At 41.0% G+C, this 21574-nt stretch overlaps 2 protein-coding genes across 2 annotated transcripts in view; both read left to right on the top strand.

Moving 5' to 3' along the window:
• Nucleotides 1–544: 544 nt before the first annotated feature.
• LOC146379856 (uncharacterized) lies at nt 545–1414 on the top strand. Its single transcript, XM_084940353.1, has 2 exons — nt 545–774; nt 908–1414. Exons 1-2 carry the CDS (start codon nt 565–567, stop codon nt 1190–1192), a joined length of 495 nt encoding a protein of 164 aa, XP_084796479.1. The 5' UTR covers nt 545–564; the 3' UTR covers nt 1193–1414.
• Nucleotides 1415–7902: 6488 nt separating this feature from the next.
• Nucleotides 7903–21574, top strand: part of plppr4b (phospholipid phosphatase related 4b) — a 54633-nt gene continuing 40961 nt past the window's right edge. The window contains exon 1 of the mRNA XM_084938718.1: nt 7903–8430. Within this exon, the coding sequence (XP_084794844.1) occupies nt 8359–8430 (72 nt within the window). The 5' untranslated portion in view covers nt 7903–8358. The remainder of the gene's footprint in view (nt 8431–21574) is intronic.

Here is a 21574-nt window from a genome sequence, read left to right on the forward strand (position 1 = left end):
AAAGCATAGTTTGGTGAAGATGCCAAACAATCACAATGGATGAAGGCATTCGAGCGTGCGGAAGGAGAAGAGCTGCAGGCCAAAGAGGAAGAGGGGTTGAGATCAGAGGAGGAAGAGGTGAAGGCCTAAGAAGAAGAGGAGTTCGGAGTAGAGGAGGAAGAGAAGGAGGCCAACAAGAGAGAGGAGAAGGTCCAGGTGGGAGAAGAAGACAACCTCGCACCATCATAACAGATGATATGCGAGCAACAGTAATTGATCATGTCATTGGCCATGGCATGACAATGGCTGAAGCGGGACGAAGAGTACATCCAAACCTGAGTAGGTTCACCGTGGCCACCATTATCAAGGCATTTAGACAACACAACAGGTATAGTACGCTATTGCTTTCTTTGTCACACTACAGTTTTACAGGCCTGTGAAAGTGGTCTGTTACTTTACATGTAGTTTTACATATAAATCAGTCAATTGACAACACATGTTTCTTTCTTTAGAGCTGAAAGGATGCCACATAGAGGTGGGAGGGTTGCCATATTCACAGCGGCACAAGAAACCCTCATTGCAGATATGGTCCGTGAGAACAACTGCATTAGACTCCGAGAGATCAGAGACAAAGTCATTGTAGATAATGTAAACTTTGAGAACATTGATGCTGTCAGCGTGTCCACAATAGACCGAGTTCTCCGGCGCCAACAGATGAGGATGAAACAGGTCTACAGGGTTCCCTTTGAGCGCAACTCTGCGCGACACATAGAACAACGTTACGAGTATGTGCAAGTACGTATACATCCATGTCCACAGTACAGTTAGTGGACATACTGTGTTGCTTAGTGGCCTACATTACTTCTGGACAATACTGTGCTACCTGATTGACCGTTCTGAACACCTGTACGCTTTTCCATGTTCACAGAGGATAATGCAGTTGGACGCGATGGCCAGACCCCATGAGTACCTCTTCCTGGATGAGGCTGGCTTCAACCTCCAGAAACGAAGGCGAAGAGGCCGTAACATCATTGGCCAAAGAGCCATCACTGAGGTTCCTGGCCAACGGGGGGGTTACTCTTTGTGCAGCTATGGGTACGGAGGGGCTTGTCCACCGGCATGCTGTCCTTGGGTCTTACAACACCCAACGTCTCCTCACCTTCCTAGAGGAGCTAAAAGACATCCTCCTGGACCGTCAACAACACCATCCTAGGCTAGCACATCACATGTATGTGATCATTTGGGACAACGTCCGCTTCCACAAAACACACCAAATCAGAGAGTGGTGCACCACCAACAGTGACCACTTTTTAAACGTCTGTCTGCCACCCTACTCCCCTTTCCTGAACCCTATAGAGGAGTTCTTCTCATCATGGAGATGGAAGGTGTATGACAGACAGCCATACACAAGAGAGAACCTCGTACGGGCAATGGAGCTGGCCTGTGCTGACATCCCAGTGGAGGCCTTCCAGGGATGGATTCGCCATTCCAGGGCGTTTTTCCCGCGGTGCCTAGCAAGGGACAATATAGCCTGTGATGTGGATGAGGTGATGTGGCCCAATGCAGCTTGGCGACATGATGCCGCACAGTGACTGTGTGTAATACTGTAAAAAGACCGTGTAGACAATAAAAAAGACTTCACACCCTGATCATGTTTCCGAGAGTACTGTTGTGTGCGATAGATTCTGTTTTTGCATTGAGTTGTGTTACAGTAGTGTACGTACATGCAGGATGTTTTTATAGATTTATAGTCTTCATGTGAAACTCACAAATCTAAATGCCTAATCCTCTGCAGGGTTCTATGACGATCCGTTACTGTACAGTTTATAAAAATATGCATTGGCAGTTATGAACCAAAGAACCTTCTCACAAATTGAGCATTGTGTTTTCAATTGTTTTGCTGTAGTGTGTAATGCTGTGTATAGTGTTTACAGTTTTGACAGCTTCCAGCTGCTCTCTTGGTGTGGGAGTTTGAGTTTTGCAGTGGGAAGGTGTGGTTGTGTTTATGTAGCTTTAAAGAAGGGTGTTGTGTTTGGACATTGGGGGACCTGGTGGTAACGTTTGTGACATGTGTTTTAGCATTTGAGAAAAACTGTAATTGCAAATGGCACCAAATTGTATTCAAACTTGAGCCACACTTATGGAGCTCCACAATTCTTTTCCTGATGTTTTGTTGACATCTCTTGATTTTCCCATGTTAAAGAAACAGGCTCTGTGTTTTGCCTTATATGCATCCACAGCTGTGCCACCAGTTTACTCACATGGACTCTACTAACCAATCAGAAGCTTCTTAAGCTCAGAATGGAATCGTCTGGAGTTTTCTTATTAATTAACAATAAACTTAGTGTATATGTGCTCCTACATTTGATGAAAGTGATAAAAATAGAAGCTCTGTCTCTCTTTATTCTGACATTTAACTAATTCAAAAGATATTTCTATATTCATTTATCTAAAACATAAAAGTTTACTCTAAATTGATGTTTAACAGTAAAAAGAAAAGTTTTTATGTTTTTTCCCTAAAGTGTAAATATCTGGTTTCATCAGTACATAACTGAAACCGATTTAGAGTGCTGTGTTTAGCCGTGGAGGGTAACAACTGAAAATATGAAATAAACACACATGTAAGCTAAGACTCTCTAAAGAAACAGCATTGTTGTTGTTCGGCTTTTCATTTCGTCATTTGTTGATTCACTCAAAGAGCAAGTAACGTAATATGGGTCAAGTGATCAGTTTGATATCAATCTTTTGTGATACATCGTTATATTTACATTATTTGTACAGTACGAATGATTTGCTTTGGTACCTGGTCAAGAACACTCCCTCTGCCCCCCCCGCCCAAACACACACACACACACACACACATATAAAACACAAGGATTGTACATTCACATAAAACTGTTGTCGGAACCATACTGAATTTCACCAGAGAAACACACACACGTATGAGGAGAGAGAGAGTATGCATTGTATGCAAACGGCTACCAAACAGCCATCATAATTCGTCAAACAATGAGAACAGGACAAATCAACAACTGACAATGACTAATTAATATTAAAATCTGTAACATAATGTTTGGAGTTTAGTCTGTTACTGTTGCTATTTTTACCATTTCTTCTTGGAGCAACTGTAACCCACATAATTTCCTTAGGGATTAATAAAGTATTCTGATTCTGATTGTTTCAGGATGACCTGCCATTATCCAATCACACATCTGCTTACCTGCATCTTTGCTTGTTTCTCCTCCTCTTCTTTTCTCTTTTTTCTAAACTGAGCACCTGATGGCTTTGAACTTTTATTTTATTTTGAACTCCAGTATGAACACAAATCCCCCAACCCGAGAATCACCACAACATAACCTAACAGACCAACAGACCTACACCTTAGTTCACAGATTCACTTTGTCTAAGGTGTATTTCTGGGATTTCACACAACCCAGGATTCAAATCATGAACACATAATGGGCTTGGATTTACATCATTATGAATGAAATGTGCTCTATTTGGAAGCAGCCGGCCCCCTCTCCCCTTTCGACGAGTTGTGTGTGAGACTTTAAATCATCAAACTGTAAATTATAAATTTTAAATTGTTATTGATCCCTTTACCCCGAGTCCTAAAGTGTATATTTATTTTCTTACTCTTCTTATAAATATTGTTTGTCTACTTGCACTGCTGTAACTGGAGCCTCTTCGTCTCGTCTCCCTATATGCTGGACTGTATGTAGCGGAGATGACAATAAAGTTTACTTTGAGTTCAGCAGCGAGCGGGCGCACTGAGGGCTCTCGCGCTCACTTTTCGCGTATAGAATTTCAAAAAAACATCGGTGCAAATGATAAGTCTGTATCATAATGTCTGTTGTTTTCGTGTTTGTTGGTTTGTTTTTATTTTGGTTGGTTATTAGATGCCGCTCCAGCCAGTCAGAGAATTCCCCGCCGCCCCGCCCTCTCCTCCCTGTGCCGCCAGCAGCAGACGCACCTCGCAAACGGAGGGCGCCCTTACTCCCAGCAAATGGGCGATAGAAAACCGATCGGTGCCTGTACCATTCCCAGTATGCGCTGGCATGACGTCGTGGCAGCATCAGTACGAGCAATTTTTTTTTTTTTTTTTGCCGATGCCCGCGATGCCGCCCCGGGCAACCGCCCGTGTCGCCCGTATCAAAAACCGCTACTGGCTGTGCTCAGTCGCCTAGTGCCTGAGCTCGGATCATACCAGAATTAGGGGGAATTTACGACTGTGCGCTATGTGCTTCGAATATTGTGTGTAGTTTTTGTTTTATACAGTTGTCAGTCAGGCATCTAACTATGAAACAAATTACACTCCAAAAGACCCCGGGCTTCTGAAAAAAACAGAGTAATGTTTTCCACGTCTCACAAGTGCAGATCGCGGTAGGTATAATGATGGAGTTGAGCAGACGAATCTTCGTCATCAGGTCGGTCTTTGGAGTCCAGCAGATCAGCCAGAGCCGCCGGAAGACCGCACCCACGTTCACAATCCGACATACGACATAATGATCAGTATCTCCGTCGCTTGCAAGGATGCTGCCCAGGTTGGGGAATTGGTTAACCTCCTCCAGAGATTGCTGTCCTACCTGTGGGATCCTGTGCCGTCATGTAACCAATCCTCATCACCTTGATCTGGTTCCCGCTAATCCACAAGCCCACTTTGGCTGCCTCTTGCTCCAAGTTTTCATGTCATGGTCTTCATATTCTTCCAGATATCAGCCAACAAAGCGATGTCATCCGCAAAGCTGAGGTCCGTCAGGCATGTTGGTGGATGCCAAGGTATCCCAAAGCCATCTTGGTCCATGACAGTCTGCATAATAATAATAATAATAATAATAATAATAATAATAATAATAATAATACATTATATTTGAGGGTGCCTTTCTGAAACCCAAGGTCACCTTACAAAGAGAAAAATGTATCAATAAAGCAGTAGATTAAAAATAGATTAAAATAAATTAAAATAGCAAAACAATAAACAAGATTTGACAACATCTGTATTAAAGTGAGTAAGCCATACAAGTACTGTGGCTTGCAAAAGTATTCGGCCCCCTTGAACTTTCCCACATTTTGTTACATTACAGCCACAAACATGAATCAATGTTATTGGAATTCCACATGAAAGACCAACACAAAGTGGTGCACACGTGAGAAGTGGAACGAAAATCAGACATGATTCCAAACATTTTTTACAAATAAATAACTGCAAAGTGGGGTGTGTGTAATTATTCAGCCCCCTGAGTCAATACTTTGTAGAACCAGCTTTTGCTGCAGTTCCAGCTGCCAGTCTTTTAGGGTCTGTCTCTACCAGCTTTGCACATCTACAGACTGAAATCTTTGCCCATTCTTCTTTGAAACAGCTCCAGCTCAGTCAGATTAGATGGACAGCGTTTGTGAACAGCAGTTTTCAGATCTTGCCACAGATTCTCGATTGGATTTAGACACCAGACAGGTCAGGGATAAAGTCATTGAGAAATTTAAAGCAGGCTTAGGCTACAAAAAGATTTCCCAAGCCTTGAACATCCCACGGAGCACTGTTCAAGCCATCATTCAGAAATGGAAGGAGTATGGCACAACTGTAAACCTACCAAGACAAGGCCGTCCACCTAAACTCACAGGCCGAACAAGGAGAGCGCTGATCAGAAATGCAGCCAAGAGGCCCACGGTGACTCTGGACGAGCTGCAGAGATCTACAGCTCAGGTGGGGGAATCTGTCCATAGGACAACTATTAGTGGTGCACTGCACAAAGTTGGCCTTTATGGAAGAGTGGCAAGAAGAAAGCCATTGTTAACAGAAAACCATAAGAAATCCCGTTTGCAGTTTGCCACAAGCCATGTGGGGACACAGCAAACATGTGGAAGAAGCTGCTCTGGTCAGATGAGACCAAAATGGAACTTTTTGGCCAAAATGCAAAACGCTATGTGTGGTGGAAAACTAACACTGCACCTCACTCTGAACACACCATCCCCACTGTCAAATATGGTGGTGGCAGCATCATGCTCTGGGGGGGCTTCTCTTCAGCAGGGACAGGGAAGCTGGTCAGAGTTGATGGGAAGATGGATGGAGCCAAATACAGGACAGTCTTGGAAGAAAACCTCTTGTCTGCAAAAGACTTGAGACTGGGGCGGAGCTTCACCTTCCAGCAGGACAACAACCCTAAACATAAAGCCAGGGCAACAATGGGATGGTTTACAACAAAACATATCCATGTGTTAGAATGGCCCAGTCAAAGTCCAGATCTAAATCCAATCCAGAATCTGTGGCAAGATCTGAAAACTGCTGTTCACAAACGCTGTCCATCTAATCTGACTGAGCAAAGAAGAATGGGCAAAGATTTCAGTCTGTAGATGTGCAAAGCTGGTAGAGACAGACCCTAAAAGACTGGCAGCTGGAACTGCAGCAAAAGCTGGTTCTACAAAGTATTGACTCAGGGGGCTGAATAATTACACACACCCCACTTTGCAGTTATTTATTTGTAAAAAATGTTTGGAATCATGTATGATTTTCGTTCCACTTCTCACGTGTGCACCACTTTGTGTTGGTCTTTCACCTGGAATTCCAATAAAATTGATTCATGTTTGTGGCTGTAATGTGACAAAATGTGGGAAAGTTCAAGGGGGCCGAATACTTTTGCAAGCCACTGTATGTTTTGAGCTGTGACTTAAATAAGGGAAGAGAATCTAGGGGGACACTGATTCAGGGTCTCTTTGAAGTGTTCCACCCCTGACACAACAAATCCAGTAAACGTGTTTTTATGGTTTGGTGTACTAATCTGTCCTCATCTCTTTTTATTTAAATGTTTTTTTTCTCTGTACTTTATGTTTATTTTGTGGGTAAAAGTCCTGTCAGCCTTCTGCTGAGATCTGTTCTGTTCTAATAAACCCAAATTTCAGAAACACCTTTGGAGCTGTTCAGTTTTATTCATATAGCACCACTTAGCAGTCAACAAATGTTGTCTGAAGGCACATGTTGTAAGGTAAAGACCCTACAGTGTTAATCTAGCACACATGCTCACTCTGATTTCATTTGGGAATAAAAGGTGAGTTTAAAAAAAAAACTTGGACCATAACTGACTACATATACTGTATCATCAGCTCAACAACCACAAGGCAGCGATCCTACCTTAAAGCTACTCTGGATGTTATTATGTCTATAGTATATTATTTTTATTATATTGGTAAATGTTAGGATTGTTGGGTATCCTGTTTGAAGAAAACACGTCGGAGCCACTTAACTGAATGTATATCAACGTATTCACATAAAGAAACATTTATTTCAAGGAACATAAAAATGCTCAAATTTTAAAGATGAGTTATTTTGTTCATGTGTTAGCTGTTTACTCGTTTTATGACGAGGTGGATGGTGTCGTTATAGTTTAGTATCCCAGATATCAAATACTGATTGAAACAATGTTAAATCAGTATCAGGCAATTCTGTTGAATCAACACTGAAATCTGATATCTGCAACTCAAGAACTATATAAGGATATTTAACATTAATTGAACAAATGTTGCTGTTTACAAAGCACAGATTATTTTAAGAAGTTTACATTTAAGAATGTGTGAGCAAATGGTGCATTAGGTTGTAATTGTGTGGAAATATGTGTTTAAGGATACAAAGACGTACATTTAATGAGTTCCAGTAAAAAGAAGTCCCTCTAAATGTTAATATAAACGGAAAATATCCGTCAATGGTACAAAAATATAACGTGAATTTAACCGATATCCGTAGCCGATATCGGGCTTAATTTGATTTTGGGGGACGTACGTTGGAAATGCCAGTTTTGGCATTATTTAGGAACAGCTTTCGGATACATAAAGTTGCCTCTGATGTCGCTGCTGATGTGACGTTAAATACGAGGAAAGCAAAGAGGGAAACCTTTACGATGTGTTTTAAACGCAGAGGAACAGTCGCACAGATAAGGGCTGCTTATGCGCCATAATCACCACAAATGATGCCATAACACCTAAGCGTGAGCAGCATGTGGCAAAACCGGATTCAAATTATGTTTAAGAATATGTGAAACAGACGTTTTTGCATGCACATCCACTTTGGTGGTCCACCGTCAGCCCTCCTCAGTGCGTCTGCGCTCTCTCCCCCCATTCTTTCCTCCTCTCGCTCTGTTGCTCAGGCGCTGTTCTCTACCTGACATCAAGCGGACAGAAACACACAGAACCGCGCTCCCAGCAGCTCACCAGCAGGTATAAAGGGTCGCGCTGGAGGGAGCATCGGGTCCCCGTGCTGAACACTGAGCGGTTGTTGCATACTGCTATACACAGCGGTATGGAGCGCTCCTGATTCCAGCAGGACGCCTGGAGGAGCGCAGCCATTCTTTCCTCGTTACATCTCGGATCTGTTTGGACGTTCAGAGGCCGACCATGTCTGTACGAGAGAAGAGGATCCAGACTAAAGACAGTGTTAGCCTGCTGCCCTGCTTCTATTTCGTAGAGGTGAGTCAGGCTTTGCTTTGTACCTCCATCAAACGCCTGCTACAGCGAGGGTGTCATTTGATTTGATCGTATTTATATCAGAGCTGCATTATTATACACGAGCCTCTATTAGTAGGTGCGTTATATGAAGCTATATAAAAATAGGTAATTCTAATTGGTCAGCATTAAAATGCAATAGCCTGTGATGAGCAAATGGCGCGCACGTTTTCATCGAGATTTTCATCCACTTAAAGTATGTGATAAAGCACAGCATCCCCTCTTTACCCCCTCTGCTTGTGCTCAGCACAGCCACCTGTTCTCATTATCAAAATAGGTCAAGTAAAAACCAATGGGCTGCTGCTTTTTTCTATTAAGTAGCTATGCAGCTGCAGCTATTGAATTTTATATTTCTAATATGTATGATATTAGCTGCTCACACAGTAAAACACTGACATCTCAACAATCAACCGTGGTAATACACACAATATCACAACGGAGCATCATTTTTTAATTTATTTTTAATTTTTTCTGCTTTCTGTTGGATCCAATAGAAAGCAAAATGCAAACCACGAAAACAAATGTTTTTAAATTACATTTTAAGTGTTTGGGTTCATGAGCATCAATTATGAGACCTCAACATTTCTGAAATATGTGATTTTTGCTTTTTGAATGATACATATCATAATCATCAGATTTTGCAGAAATCATTGTACATTCTCACATTCAGCTGCTGTTTTTAGCCCAACTTAGAATCGTCCATCTGCTATTCGTTTTTCCAGCCAACCCCCAAAGTACAAAATGAAAACACGCTGGTTTTAACTCCTTCTCAATTTAAAACATGTTAGTTGCTGGATAGTTTTTAGGCTGTGAGTATATATCTAAGGGAATCATTAGACGTATAATATACCCTAAACCAAAAAGACCTTTGTCTAAGGACCTGGAATTAGTCTCCTGCCTACTGTAACAAAAGGAGATCAGAGTCAAAATTTCAAGTTGCAGGGTCTACACAAAAATGCTTTAAGCAGAATATTATGGAAAAAGTATATAAGTGCATGTTAGGAAGCTGTAAAGTTTAGTCAGTAAAAAGAAAGTACACCTGCCAATTGTAAGTCTTTACTTCTCAGGAATAATACCACGATCTGAAGCACACTGGCATCAGATAATGGAAAGAATCAAGATATTACGAGGTTAGTTCAGGCGTCAAACGCTGTGGTGAGGAGTCAAGAAAGCTGTGGATAAACTAGAGACCTCAATGAACCGAAGCAATGTTTTAAAGAACAGTGGATCAAAATGAGTGTTGCTCACTATGTGTTTATGCACCTCTCTGCATTTAATTATTAGTTTAATTAATTATTAGTTACTATTAGTCTCTGTCTCTCTTCCACAGCATGTCTTTATCCTGTTTTCCTTCTCTCACCCCAACCAATCACAGCAGATGGCCCCGCCCCTCCCTGAGCCTGGTTCTGCCGGAGGTTTCTTCCTGTTAAAAGGGAGTTTTTCCTTCCCACTGTCGCCAAAGTGCTTGCTCATAGGGGGTCATTTGATTGTTGGGTTTTTCTCTGTTCTCTTTGTATTATTGGAGGGTCTTTGCCTTACAATGTAAGGCGACTGTTGTTATAATTTGGCACTGTATATATAAAATTAAACTGTATATATAAAATTAAAATGAACTGAATAGAAAACAACTACTTGAAAGGAAGAGTTCTGCAAGCTACTGGATTATGGTGTATTTAGTTGTTCACACAGTCCCCCTGCATTGTGTCTTAGTTTTTGTTAAAATGACACAGTGTAATTCCACTTGTGTTGTTGTTCTCAGGTTGTATTTACCTAATCTATCAAATTTTGTAATTTCTTGTTATGTCCTGATAGTAAAACCTTAGAACTCAAAGGGGATGCACTTTCTTTTTTACCATTTTTAGGTGACAAATTAGTGCATTTAGTGCAGCCATGACAGAAGCAGATGAAGGCCAACAGTGTAGCGATGCATTTTTATTTTCACATACATTTATATCAGGAAAATCAGGTTAAAAGGTCGGTTACAAGATAATGAAAATGAACTGATGATTTCAAACACTGAAGCGCTGCATGCAGCTTCTGTTGGCCGTTGCTCATTCCCCCACCGCTATCTTTATGCATGCCCTAATTCACTGCTGGCCTTTGGCTCTACAGTTATACAGCATTATGTATAATATATGACTCCATTTAATACTGTGTGATAGGTATTTCTGGAATGACTGCAACATTTCCATGAATGTCTCTCTCAGCAGTGACATTGTCAGGGGATTCCCTGGATTTTGTTTTGGGAATCTTTCATTCACACAGCAGTGCGACCTCACTGCAGTTAATGTGGCAGAACATTGAAAGTCAGCCTCGAGCTTTTTAGAATCACTGAAGCAGCTCACTGAAGGATTTTTGCTTTTCTATTTTTGCAAACAGCAGGAGGCATTTAAAGTAGGTCAGTGCTGAAAGTTTACTGTGCCCAAAGAACAAAGTCCCTTGTACTTATTGTTGTGGTGAGAATGATGTGTACACTGATCGTGGGCATGCATGTCATGCTAATGTGAGCTTCACATGATTTCTTTGAAGTCTTGTCTTTGCAGGGTGGAGTGATTGTACAGCATTCACCTTTAATACTTAAAACAACAACAATTGAATGCACAAGTTTTAGTTAATGTTGGAGTTTCTCTAATTCACATATGCTCAAAAGCTTAAAACATCTAGCTGTTGATTTGAGGTGAAGTTGAAGAATTTGGAGGCAGTCCTCCACCTCCTGTTTACTTTGTGCAATGTACCAGTACCACTGGGAGCAAAGCAGCCCCAGAGCATGATCCTACTGGGAGCAAAACAGTAAGTGAGTTAAACGTATTTATATGTCATTAAAGTGCTTCACAATACAACCAGAAATATAAATAATAATATAAAACATTAATTAAAAGCTTGTTTGTATAGAAATGTCTTCAGCTGCTTTTAAAAGAGTCGATGGAGTCTGTACAGCGTAAAGACAACAGAGGAGACTCCACAGCCTTGGTGCCCGGGACCAACAGTGACCTCTGACCTGATGACCTAAGTGCTCAGGATGAAGTTTCAGCAGGTCAGAGATAAACTGGGGAGCTTCAGCGTGCAGAGCTCTAAAAGATAAAACTACAATTTTAAAATGAAACCTAAAATTTACTGACAATCAATGAAGAGAAGCCAAAACTGGATTCTGGAGCGTACTGTACAGTCTGAAGGTGATCCAAAGCTGATTTGAAACAAGTAAAAAGACCATTACAATAATCCAAACGAGAAGAAATAAAAGCAGGTTCTGCCTTTGACACCAGCAGTCTGAATTTAGAAATGTTTCTTGGATGAAAAAAACTGTTGTTTGGAGTGTTTGTCAAGTGACATTGAACTGTCAAATATAACACTTGAATTTCTGAGACAGCCAGAGCATGATCCACCGTGCTCGTCAGCTGGAACGGTTTTCTTAGGTTTCAAAGCCTCACTTTTACTCCTCTCACCGTTGTGGCCACGTAGCTCAATTCTCATCTCATCGTTAGAACTGCAAATGTTCAGTTGAGCTTGGAGGAGTGGATTTTGGAGCAGTTTGCAGTTTGACCCTGGAAAAGGTGTGCTTATGTACATTTGTCCGAACTCATTATCTTGGAATCTGCAGTTGTTTAGGAATAGTTTCAAGAGACCTTACCAACTAGTGTAAATTTGTAATTCTACTTCTTTGACTTGACTTTTGTTGTGAATACCAGTCAGTCCAATGACTGTTGTTAAATCCTTGCTACGCTGCAAAGAGAAACGAGTAGTTGTGGTAAATAATGAGCAGTTAATAGACGTTGGTCAAGTTAGAAGACACCGTAGATCCTTTAGCACCACTTACTGAAAGGATTGAATGCATGTATATATTTGTATGTATACTTCTGACCCTGTGTGGATTAGATCAGTAGTCCCCAACCTTTTTTGCGCCATAGACCGGTTTATGTCTGACAATATTTTCACGCACGGCCCTTTAAGGTGTCGCAGATAAGTACAACAAAATAAAACCAGTACCGGTACCAAAAAAAAGAAGATTTATTCATAACAGATGAGAAAAGACCCAGGGAAACCGAGTTAATGATAAAAACCCTGAAAACCATATTTCACACCAAAGCCTCAGCTCTCACGGCCCGGTACTAAATGGCTCACGGACCAGGACCGGTCCGTGGCCCGGGGGTTGGGGACCGCTGGATTAGAATAAATCTAAAATAAAGTGAACCTTGTTCACCCACTTTCTTTTTAAACATGAATATTGTACAATCATTCGACCCCAGGAAAAAACATTTGAGGGGCAGACAGTAAGCAGGGCATTACTGCTAATCGAGTGAGTCAGTTTTGTGCAATTATAAGAGAATCACAGTTCATCTGCGTGTTTTAATGCAGCTCTGGAGGCTTTGCTGCAGATTTTCTCTGTGTAAAACAAACGGTGGTGGATCAGGTGCTCTGATGAAGGAGTCCTGTTAGCGTTAGTCAAGGTTTTAATGGTGAGCACAGTAACAGCGCGACTGCTTTGGAGGCTAGAAACATGTTTTCTTCACTCTGCTTGAGATCACGGTCTCAGTAATGGCTCCGCCTCTTTGTTCTTCACGGTGTGTAAACAAACGCCGACTCCATGTTAAACTGTGAAAGTGTCATCATGTCTGCTGCTGTTGTGTTATCAGTGTTTCTGTTTAAAACTGGCGCGTCACAGAGCCGTGCCTTCACTGAAGCATCGAAGAAAAGAATTTGTGTCGAGAATTTTTTATTATCAAATTATTCGAAATACTCGATGAATCGTTGCAGCTCTATTTCCAACTAGAGCATGGATCACACTCGTCAGGCTCCCCAGGAACCTGATGTGTGTGCCAGGACACCTGAGAGGAGAGTTTGCCTGTTAGATAAACCTTTGGAGGAACAGTGTGGTGTTTATTCTGGTTGTGTAACGCTGGAGAAGCTCTTCATACATGTATTCGTCTTACAGCTTGTTTAATGTGATGAACAGAGAATCTGTTGTCTTCCACTGTGTGACAAACAGCCCGACTCTGTGCTCCTCGTCCGCTGTTTTCTCAGCCTGCAAACTGCAAAACAAGCTATTATGTGGCTGCATGTCAAACAGCAAACTATCTGGATTCATTAAGCTTTGATGCTATCAAGTATTTCCCTCAATATTCATTCAATAAAAACGATATATGATAATAATAATACATAGTCCGCTTTATCACGGCTTTAGTCTAACATGTGCTTAACACGGTCTTTTAAGTTTGCCCCAAAGGTTTTTCAGAATGCTAAAAACTGACAATGTTTTTCAAGGTCCTGTGGTTCAGTGGCTAAAAACAGAACTTGTTGTTTTAGACAGATGTCCTGAGCGTATGTGTGAAGGAAAGCTGCCAACATTTATTTTATGTGCCATTAAAAGTGTGCACTTCACACAGCTAGTCCTGACTTACTGCAGCCTCAAATTCTGCCAAGAGGCTCTTGTACATCAGCCATGGAAACAGTTGGCATTGCCACCCAGTCACACCTGACACCCCCGTGCTTTCAAACAGCTTGCTTCATCTGTTGGTCTAATAATAGGAATACACAGAGCAGAATGAGGTGGAAACAGTCTATTTAGCCCTTCATCCATTCATCTTAACTGCTTATCCAGCTTGGGCCAGTGTGGGGACTAGACGCAGAGAACAGCCTGGGCTGAGCTCAAACAGACACGGTGCTTATTAAATATTTCCTACAGAATTTCAGTGAGGATTACTGAATATTAACAAGTTTATGTAGATGTAAATATCGCTGAGGTTTGGTTCAGCTAACTGGTGTGAATTCACAGTCCATAACTCAACATATTACACTGTAGTGGGACAGTTCAAGCTTCCAAGCCTTTAGTTGATAAGCACTGTTGCCCTTTTATGGGTATTTTAATCTAATTTGCACGTCTTTTTCAAGCTAACATTTGTTAGCCTCAAAGTTAGAGAACAGCACAGGCCTGGAAGTTTGTGCAAGCAAAGATGACACAGACATCAGTTCAAGCTACATATGAACTTAATATTATTGTTGAGACAAAAAACAGACAAAAAACTTGGAGACGAGGAACAAAGTTTAGTTGGTTGAAGTTGCTGCAATATTCTTTTTCTTGTCACGATAAGAACAGCTCCACCTCCTTTGTTTACTGTTGTTGGCAGTGACATCTGATTTGCTTTTCCTGTTCTGTTTCACATATTATTTTGCATCCGCTGACAGCAGCTGGACTTCTATTCCAAATGTTATTTGACAGTAAACTGAAAGTGGGTTGTGAACCTAAATAGATTCAACCTGTTTTGAATGTTCTCCTGGAGATGTGAGTCATTATTAGCAGGAAGTTTCACTAAGCCTCGTGGATTTTAAAAGATTAATGTTTGATTCCTGTAATACTGTGATTGCCAAGCAATATTTACGGGAACACAGACAAAAATCAAAAAGTGTATATATATAAGTATAAGTAAGTATATATAAAGGTATTTTTAGTCTGAGCTTGAGCCCTTTTCAAAGTTTAAGGAAGCTGCAACTAATGTAATCATGCTGCCTGCATAGTTTGGTGATTGGATACTGTAGCAACTATCCAGCTACTGTGGGTTGTCCTCAATAAGAGTGAGAGCACTTCACTGTTTTGTACAGTTCAGTTACTTTTTGCATGCATACCTAATACTGCTGGGTGCATACTATGACCCAGCCAAGGAGCAGTTTCTCTCTAGAGATTCTCACAGCTACCTACTCATTAGTTATTATTCATCTCTAGCTACAGAGCTAACCGCTCTCTTCGACAGCATGTTCTCCTCCTCCTGTTACCCCAAACTGGCCCCTGAGCCTCTGTCAGAGGTTTCTTCTTATTAAAGACGGTTTTTCCTTCTCACTGTCATGAAGTGCTTTCTCAGAGGGGATCATTTGATTGTTGGGCTTTTCTCTGTATTATTGTAGGGTCTTAACCTTACAATATAAAGAGCACTGTGATTTGGCACTGCGTAATTAAAAATGAATTGAACTGAACTGTGTGCACTGCTCCGCCTCCATGTGCATGTCGTGGGCCTACATGTGTTATCTAAGGAGAGGAGATTCTCAGCTAAATCACAGCCACACTTCTTCCTTCTGCAGCTAAGCCAGAACAAACACAGCTGACAGCCACAGAAAAGCTTCAGCAACACTTGTAGGATAAAGAACAACTCTGTTGTTCGACTGACACATTTCATCTCGTGCCCTTCATCAGGGTCATGGTGACAGGCTTTTTTAAATGCATCTTGGAAGTAGGTGAAGTTGTGCCAGAAACCATTGCTTCTGCAGTAGTTCAGTCATGAGTTTGCTTGGCTCCTAAATAAGACTTTGAGAAAAAATGCAAGGCACAATCAATTTTATTTGCAGTTTTGAAATAAAATGTATGATATGACAAAAAGAAAAGGGCAATGAGACACAAAGTAGGCTGGCAGCGAGTGTTTGCATATGTAGGCCAATGGAGGATCTCTACTGGGCTGAGCTATCCCACAGGAGACGAGGCTTTTCAGAGAAAGGCAGCATAAGCAATGCAAGACAGTCTTGGCTCCGATCACTCTGGTAATCTTCCATTCTGACAGCACTGGTCGCTTTGCGAGCCTTCAGTTGACTCACTAATCGCTGTCTGTAAAATAATTGTGTTCATTAGGTATTCAGTCAAATAGTCATTACTTGGGTAAACTAGCCTATCACTAAAATGGTCCAGTGACACTCATTCTGTTTGTGTGCACCTTCATCAGCACCAAGTAACAGTCTTCCAGCTGAGTGTGAAAAGCCTTTGCCTCTGGATGCTGTACAACAGCCAAGCCTGTTTTTGAAATATGTGTCAAGTTGGGTGCTTCAGATGCTTTAGAAAATGTTGTTTTTTCTTTTCTATTTATTCTCTGAGAAACGGGAAATATCCATAGTACCAGTTTGCCCAGTGGTAGAACTCTCCATCCATGTACAAATGTGTTGTTGAAATAAGTAATTGACATCTATCCGCCTGGAAAGTATGGAAGCCCGTTTCCGCCACTAAAAATAAAAAAAAGGATCCATAACTCAAAATTCCGAGTTATTTTCTCAAAATTCCGAGTTATTTTCTTGAAATTCCGAGTTATTTTCTCGAAATTTCGAGTTACTTTCTCGAAATTTTGACATATTACCTCGAAATTTCGACATATTAACTCAAAATTTTGAGAAAAGTAACTCGAAATTTCGAGTTAGCGCTGCCAATCAGTAATCTACGTGAATGACGTCATTTCCTCGTTACCCGGAAGCTGAAGCTCTCAGCTACAAATGCTACAGCTAAGCTACCGGTATTACATCCAGTCGTGAATGCACAGATTGCTGAGTGTTTTCAGCCTGGCTTCACAAATGATGAAATCCCTGTGTTATTAGCTGAATCACATGGTGTTACTATCAGCAAACGTACTCGCGAAAGCGCCAATTTGTTGGGATCCGTTTTTGAGTGCGCGTTCCTCTGCGCCATATGCTTCCGGGTAACAAGAAAGCAACCTCATTCACGTATATTTTTGATTGGCAGAGCTAACTCGAAATTTTGAGAAAAGTAACTCGAAATTTTGAATTTTATTTCTCGAAATTTCGAGTTATATTTCTCCAAATTTCGAGTTATGGATACTAGCTTTTTTGTTTTTATTTAGTGGCGGAAACGGGCTTCCATAGGAAAGGGTTACAAAGCCATCTCTAAGGCGTGAACCACAGCGACAGTCAGAATCCATAAAAGGAGAAAATATAGCCAGCCTACCAAAATTACTGCACGAGTGCAACTAATCTGAAGGCAAGAAAACAATCCAAACATCATTAACCTGCAGGCTATTTGTCTCAGTTAAGGTCAAAGCTCTTTGTTCAACAACAAGAAAGAGACTGGACAAGTGGCATTGATGGCAGTGTTCAAAGGAGAAAACCACTGCTGACAAAAAGAACACAAAGACTCATCTCAAATTTTCCAAAAATAATCTCTAAGACTTTTGGGCCAATATTCTGTGGATTGACAAAAGTGGAACTTTTTGAATGTACAACTTCCAAAAAGTTCAACTTTGGAACTTACATCCCATTACATTAGTGTCTTAAAACTAGCACATTTGCTGGAAGCATCAAACATGGCGGTGGTAGCATGATGGTTTGGGGCTGCTTTGCTGCTTCAGCGCTTGAATGCTTCGCCTCTACTGATGGAACCATGAATTCTGCTCTTTATCAGATAATCCTAAAGGTCACAGCCATGACTTTCAACATTTTGCTACAAGTCAGACACTTAACCCACACATTACAATGAATAACAGGGGTTTTTAATTGTATATACAGAAACCTGACAGAGATGACTGGCAATACTTTACCTCAAACAACTGAATGGATACATACGCTGTTTGAAGCAACTATTTGCAGCCTGTGATGCACTAAGTGTATTTTTTAAGCCGCTTATTGTGTTTGTTTGTTTGTTTTCCACAAAACAGTAAATTTCACTGACACAGTACCTCTCAAATTAAAACGATACAAGAAAAAAATCAACTGAATTCAAAACCAAATACAAAAAGGGGAGTTTGTGACGATACTGTATCAAGTTCAGAAAGGAACCCTTCCTTACTATTCAGTTACAATACTTAGTTTTGTTACAATAACCTATATCCCTCGATCAGTCCAGCTACAGTGTAGCACAGTTCCACCTCTGTTGGAAAAAGTCCATTTTTAATTGCAGACCTTTTTCAGTCTCTGTACCCACGGAGTTATGGATGGTTGTTCTATTTTCCTTCAGTTTGCATTATTGGGCGGTCCCAAGATATATGTGAGTGGTCTCTTATTTTTCTACATTCTATTTCACTTTTCATAATATTTTCTAATAAAATATCTGAGACCCCGTCTGCCTTATATGTTAGGGACTCATCTAATTATTGTGTAGTTTCTTATAGCTATTTAAATAATAATAACAATAATGGATTGGATTTATATAGCACTTTTCAAGGCACCCAAAGCGCTTTACAATGCCACTATTCATTCACTCTCACATTCACACACTGGTGGAGGCAGCTACAGTTGTAGCCACAGCTGCCCTGGGGCAGACTGACAGAAGCGAGGCTGCCATATTGCGCCATCGGCCCCTCTGGCCAACACCAGTAGGTGGTAGGGTAGGACACAACGACCAGGACAGAGAGCCCGGGGATCGAACCCCCTGAGCCATGGCTCCTCCAGCCTTCCTTCAGCTCTCTTTCTGCTCAGTGCGTCTCAGCTCAGAGCTGCTTCAGCTGCAGCGAGGCCTCTGTTAGTGCTGCAAAGATGGTGTCCAGTTTTATTTGCACTTTTGCTGGATACAGACATTTCACTTGTGCATCTTTTCTTTTGAGTTGTCTGATCATTTTGTAAACCTTGACCCTCTGGATTTTGATGTCCTTTTCTGGTACTTGTGTCACTTTCTACCGAAGCAGCTTCACAAATCCGATCATATCTTCACTCTGGAATAAGGAGCTTGGAAAAGTCTTCACATCAAACATTAGGACCTTCACTCTGAAAGATGCTAATGTTGTTGCATCTCAGTCTGATTTGGAGATCCTTGCAGTTTGTGGAGAGGTCCATATCATGGTGAATCTGGTATGGTGCAAAATCACTGTCTTTGACTGTGCAAGCTCTTTCCTCTATTTGTCCAGTTCTTCCTTCGTGTTTAGCAATTTGGACTTTAATATCTGTAACCGCTCAAGTCATTTTTGTGTAATTATGCCCATCTTGATATACTTTATGCAGCGTTTTCAACTCTTTGAGTAGCATTAGGTCAGGCTGGCTTGGTGCTCTCTGTTTATCTTCCTTTTCTTTCCAAGTATCTTTACACAGAGTTATTGTCTCATGGTTGTAGTCATTTTGTAGGAGTGTATTTATTTTTTGCTGCTATTATGTATAATGTCACTTATTTTTCTCACTGTTTGGTGGAGCACCACTGTTTTGCTAAATTAGCTTCCATGATGTCACTGGAAGTGTTACTTTGTTTTGTTTTTATTCATTCATTTTTGTGATAATCCAACAGAAACAGAACGTTAACATTCTCTGACAAAGGAGCATAAAAAGCAAACATATCCCAGACCAAGATCAATAAAATAAGATATCATAAAGGGAATTTACAACCTTATAATACAGCATTCCAGGATTCTTGTTCATTCACCCAGGTATCTGGTCACACATCTTCAGTTACAAGCTTGTTGTCATTCGCTCAATTGTGTGAACTCTTTTCAGTCTGTTTCCATTGTTATGGACGGTGGGCATGTTTCTTTCCATTAGTATCTGTAGAATACAGTTTTTGACTGGACTGTCTCTCGAGGTATAGCTCATTTAGTGGAGAATTAACTAGAAGGATTTTCTCTGTTTCTTCTTTGATTCTTATCCAGAATCCTTGGATTCAGATATATTTCTATATTTTAGGTTTTTTATAACATGGGGAGATAACAAGAGGTGTATTAAAAAATTTGATTTTAAATTTCCAATCAGATTCTCTCCACAGTTGACTGCTTATTCGCCTCTGTCAGTGCGCCCCAGGGTGGCTGTGGCTAGCTGCCATCACCAGTGTGTGAATGTGTGTGTGAATGGGTGGATGACTGGTTGTGTAACGCGCTTTGGGGTCCTTAGGGACTAGTAAAGCGCTATACAAATACAGGCCATTTACCATTTACCATTTATTCCCTTGTGACAGGGGTTGCACAGCTCTTCCGATACATTATCAGTGATAATAACACTCAATAGTTCCCATTTCTCCTAAATATATCCTGTATTTTGGCAGGACTCATATAAGGCTTTTGTATTTATGAGAAACATGTTCCTTAGTTGGGAGATGTTTTTCTTCTATGCTGTTAGGATCAATCAAAGCTCTTTCTTTGTGGTTCAGGATGTAGTGTCTTATTTGAAGATATCTATATGCGTGTTTAGAGGGGAGTTGGAATTGTTCCTGAAGCTGGTTAAATGACTTGTTCCATTTATGAGTTGATTTATTGTATTAAGGCCTGCACTGGCCACCTACTAAATCCACTGTCCCACACAGGAACTCTACATTGCCTCTCACTGGCATGGCACTTGAGACAGATAAAGAGCCCCCCAATTTTTTTTCTTATTGTTGTCCACACCTCCAGAGTATGTTTTGTCCAATCCTTTTCTATTTTTAGGTTTTTGTCAGATTTTGCATTAATGAAAGGTAACGTGTTGGAGTCCCCGCCATAAGTAAGAGTCCTTCACCTTTTTCATCTTCATTTGGAGCATATAAGCCTCCAGTTGTTCCAGTTACCATCATATAACGGCCTTCGTCATCCTGAAAAACCTTTCCATTACTGTAATAAGCACATTTGTTAAACAGGACAGCAACCCCTCTGTTCGTCCTGCTCCTGCATTATATTCTTGGTTGATGTTCTGTCTCAGATGCGTGAGTTTCTTGAATGAGAGCTACAGAGCACCGCAGTCTCTCTAATTGTCCGAGGATTTTTTCCCTTAATTAGGTTATTAATTCTTTTTACGTTATAACTAACGAAGTTCATATGTGTCATATTCGCCACATGATGGCGTGTTCCCCTTTGCGTTCTAACATGTGCATAATGTATACATGCTTAGTCTGTAAGTGAAAACGTAAACTCTGTCTGTAACATGTCAGAGAGGAAGAAAAAGAACAGGGCTTCCACGCTTCCAGTCGTCCACATTGTGGACAACCCCATTTATACTGGGGCAGAGAAGTGTGACCCTCCTTCTCTGTGGGAAAAAATGCTTAATGCACAAATAACCAATATCCCACTGTTGTGTAAAAATGAGTGTGGTCCACTCATATTAATCCTACACGTCCTCCGCCTGGACTTTATGAAGCATAATGTTTGTAAATATGTGACAGTTTACATCTATATTTTGGCAGAAACAAATATCCAGATATCCTCTGTCTTCTTTCTTTTTTCCTTTTCTACATGTCAATCAGCGTACCTTCAAGTCACTCTAGCATTTAACTCATTTAAAGTTCTTCCTGCATGAGGGCCCTTGGGTCTGATGTTGACAACGTTGTGTCTCTTTGTCTCTTCCTGTTGCATGTCCAGCCTTCCTTCAGCTCGTCTTCGATGTCGCACCATGTTCTGACTCTGAGCTCTTTCAGCAGCGGTGCAGCCTCTGTTAATGTTGCAAAGGTCTTCTCTCCTGCATCCAG

This window comes from Perissodus microlepis, chromosome 9, assembly GCF_051167445.1.
Source record: "Perissodus microlepis isolate ML-2025 ecotype Zambia chromosome 9, ASM5116744v1, whole genome shotgun sequence".
NCBI lineage: Eukaryota > Metazoa > Chordata > Actinopteri > Cichliformes > Cichlidae > Perissodus > Perissodus microlepis.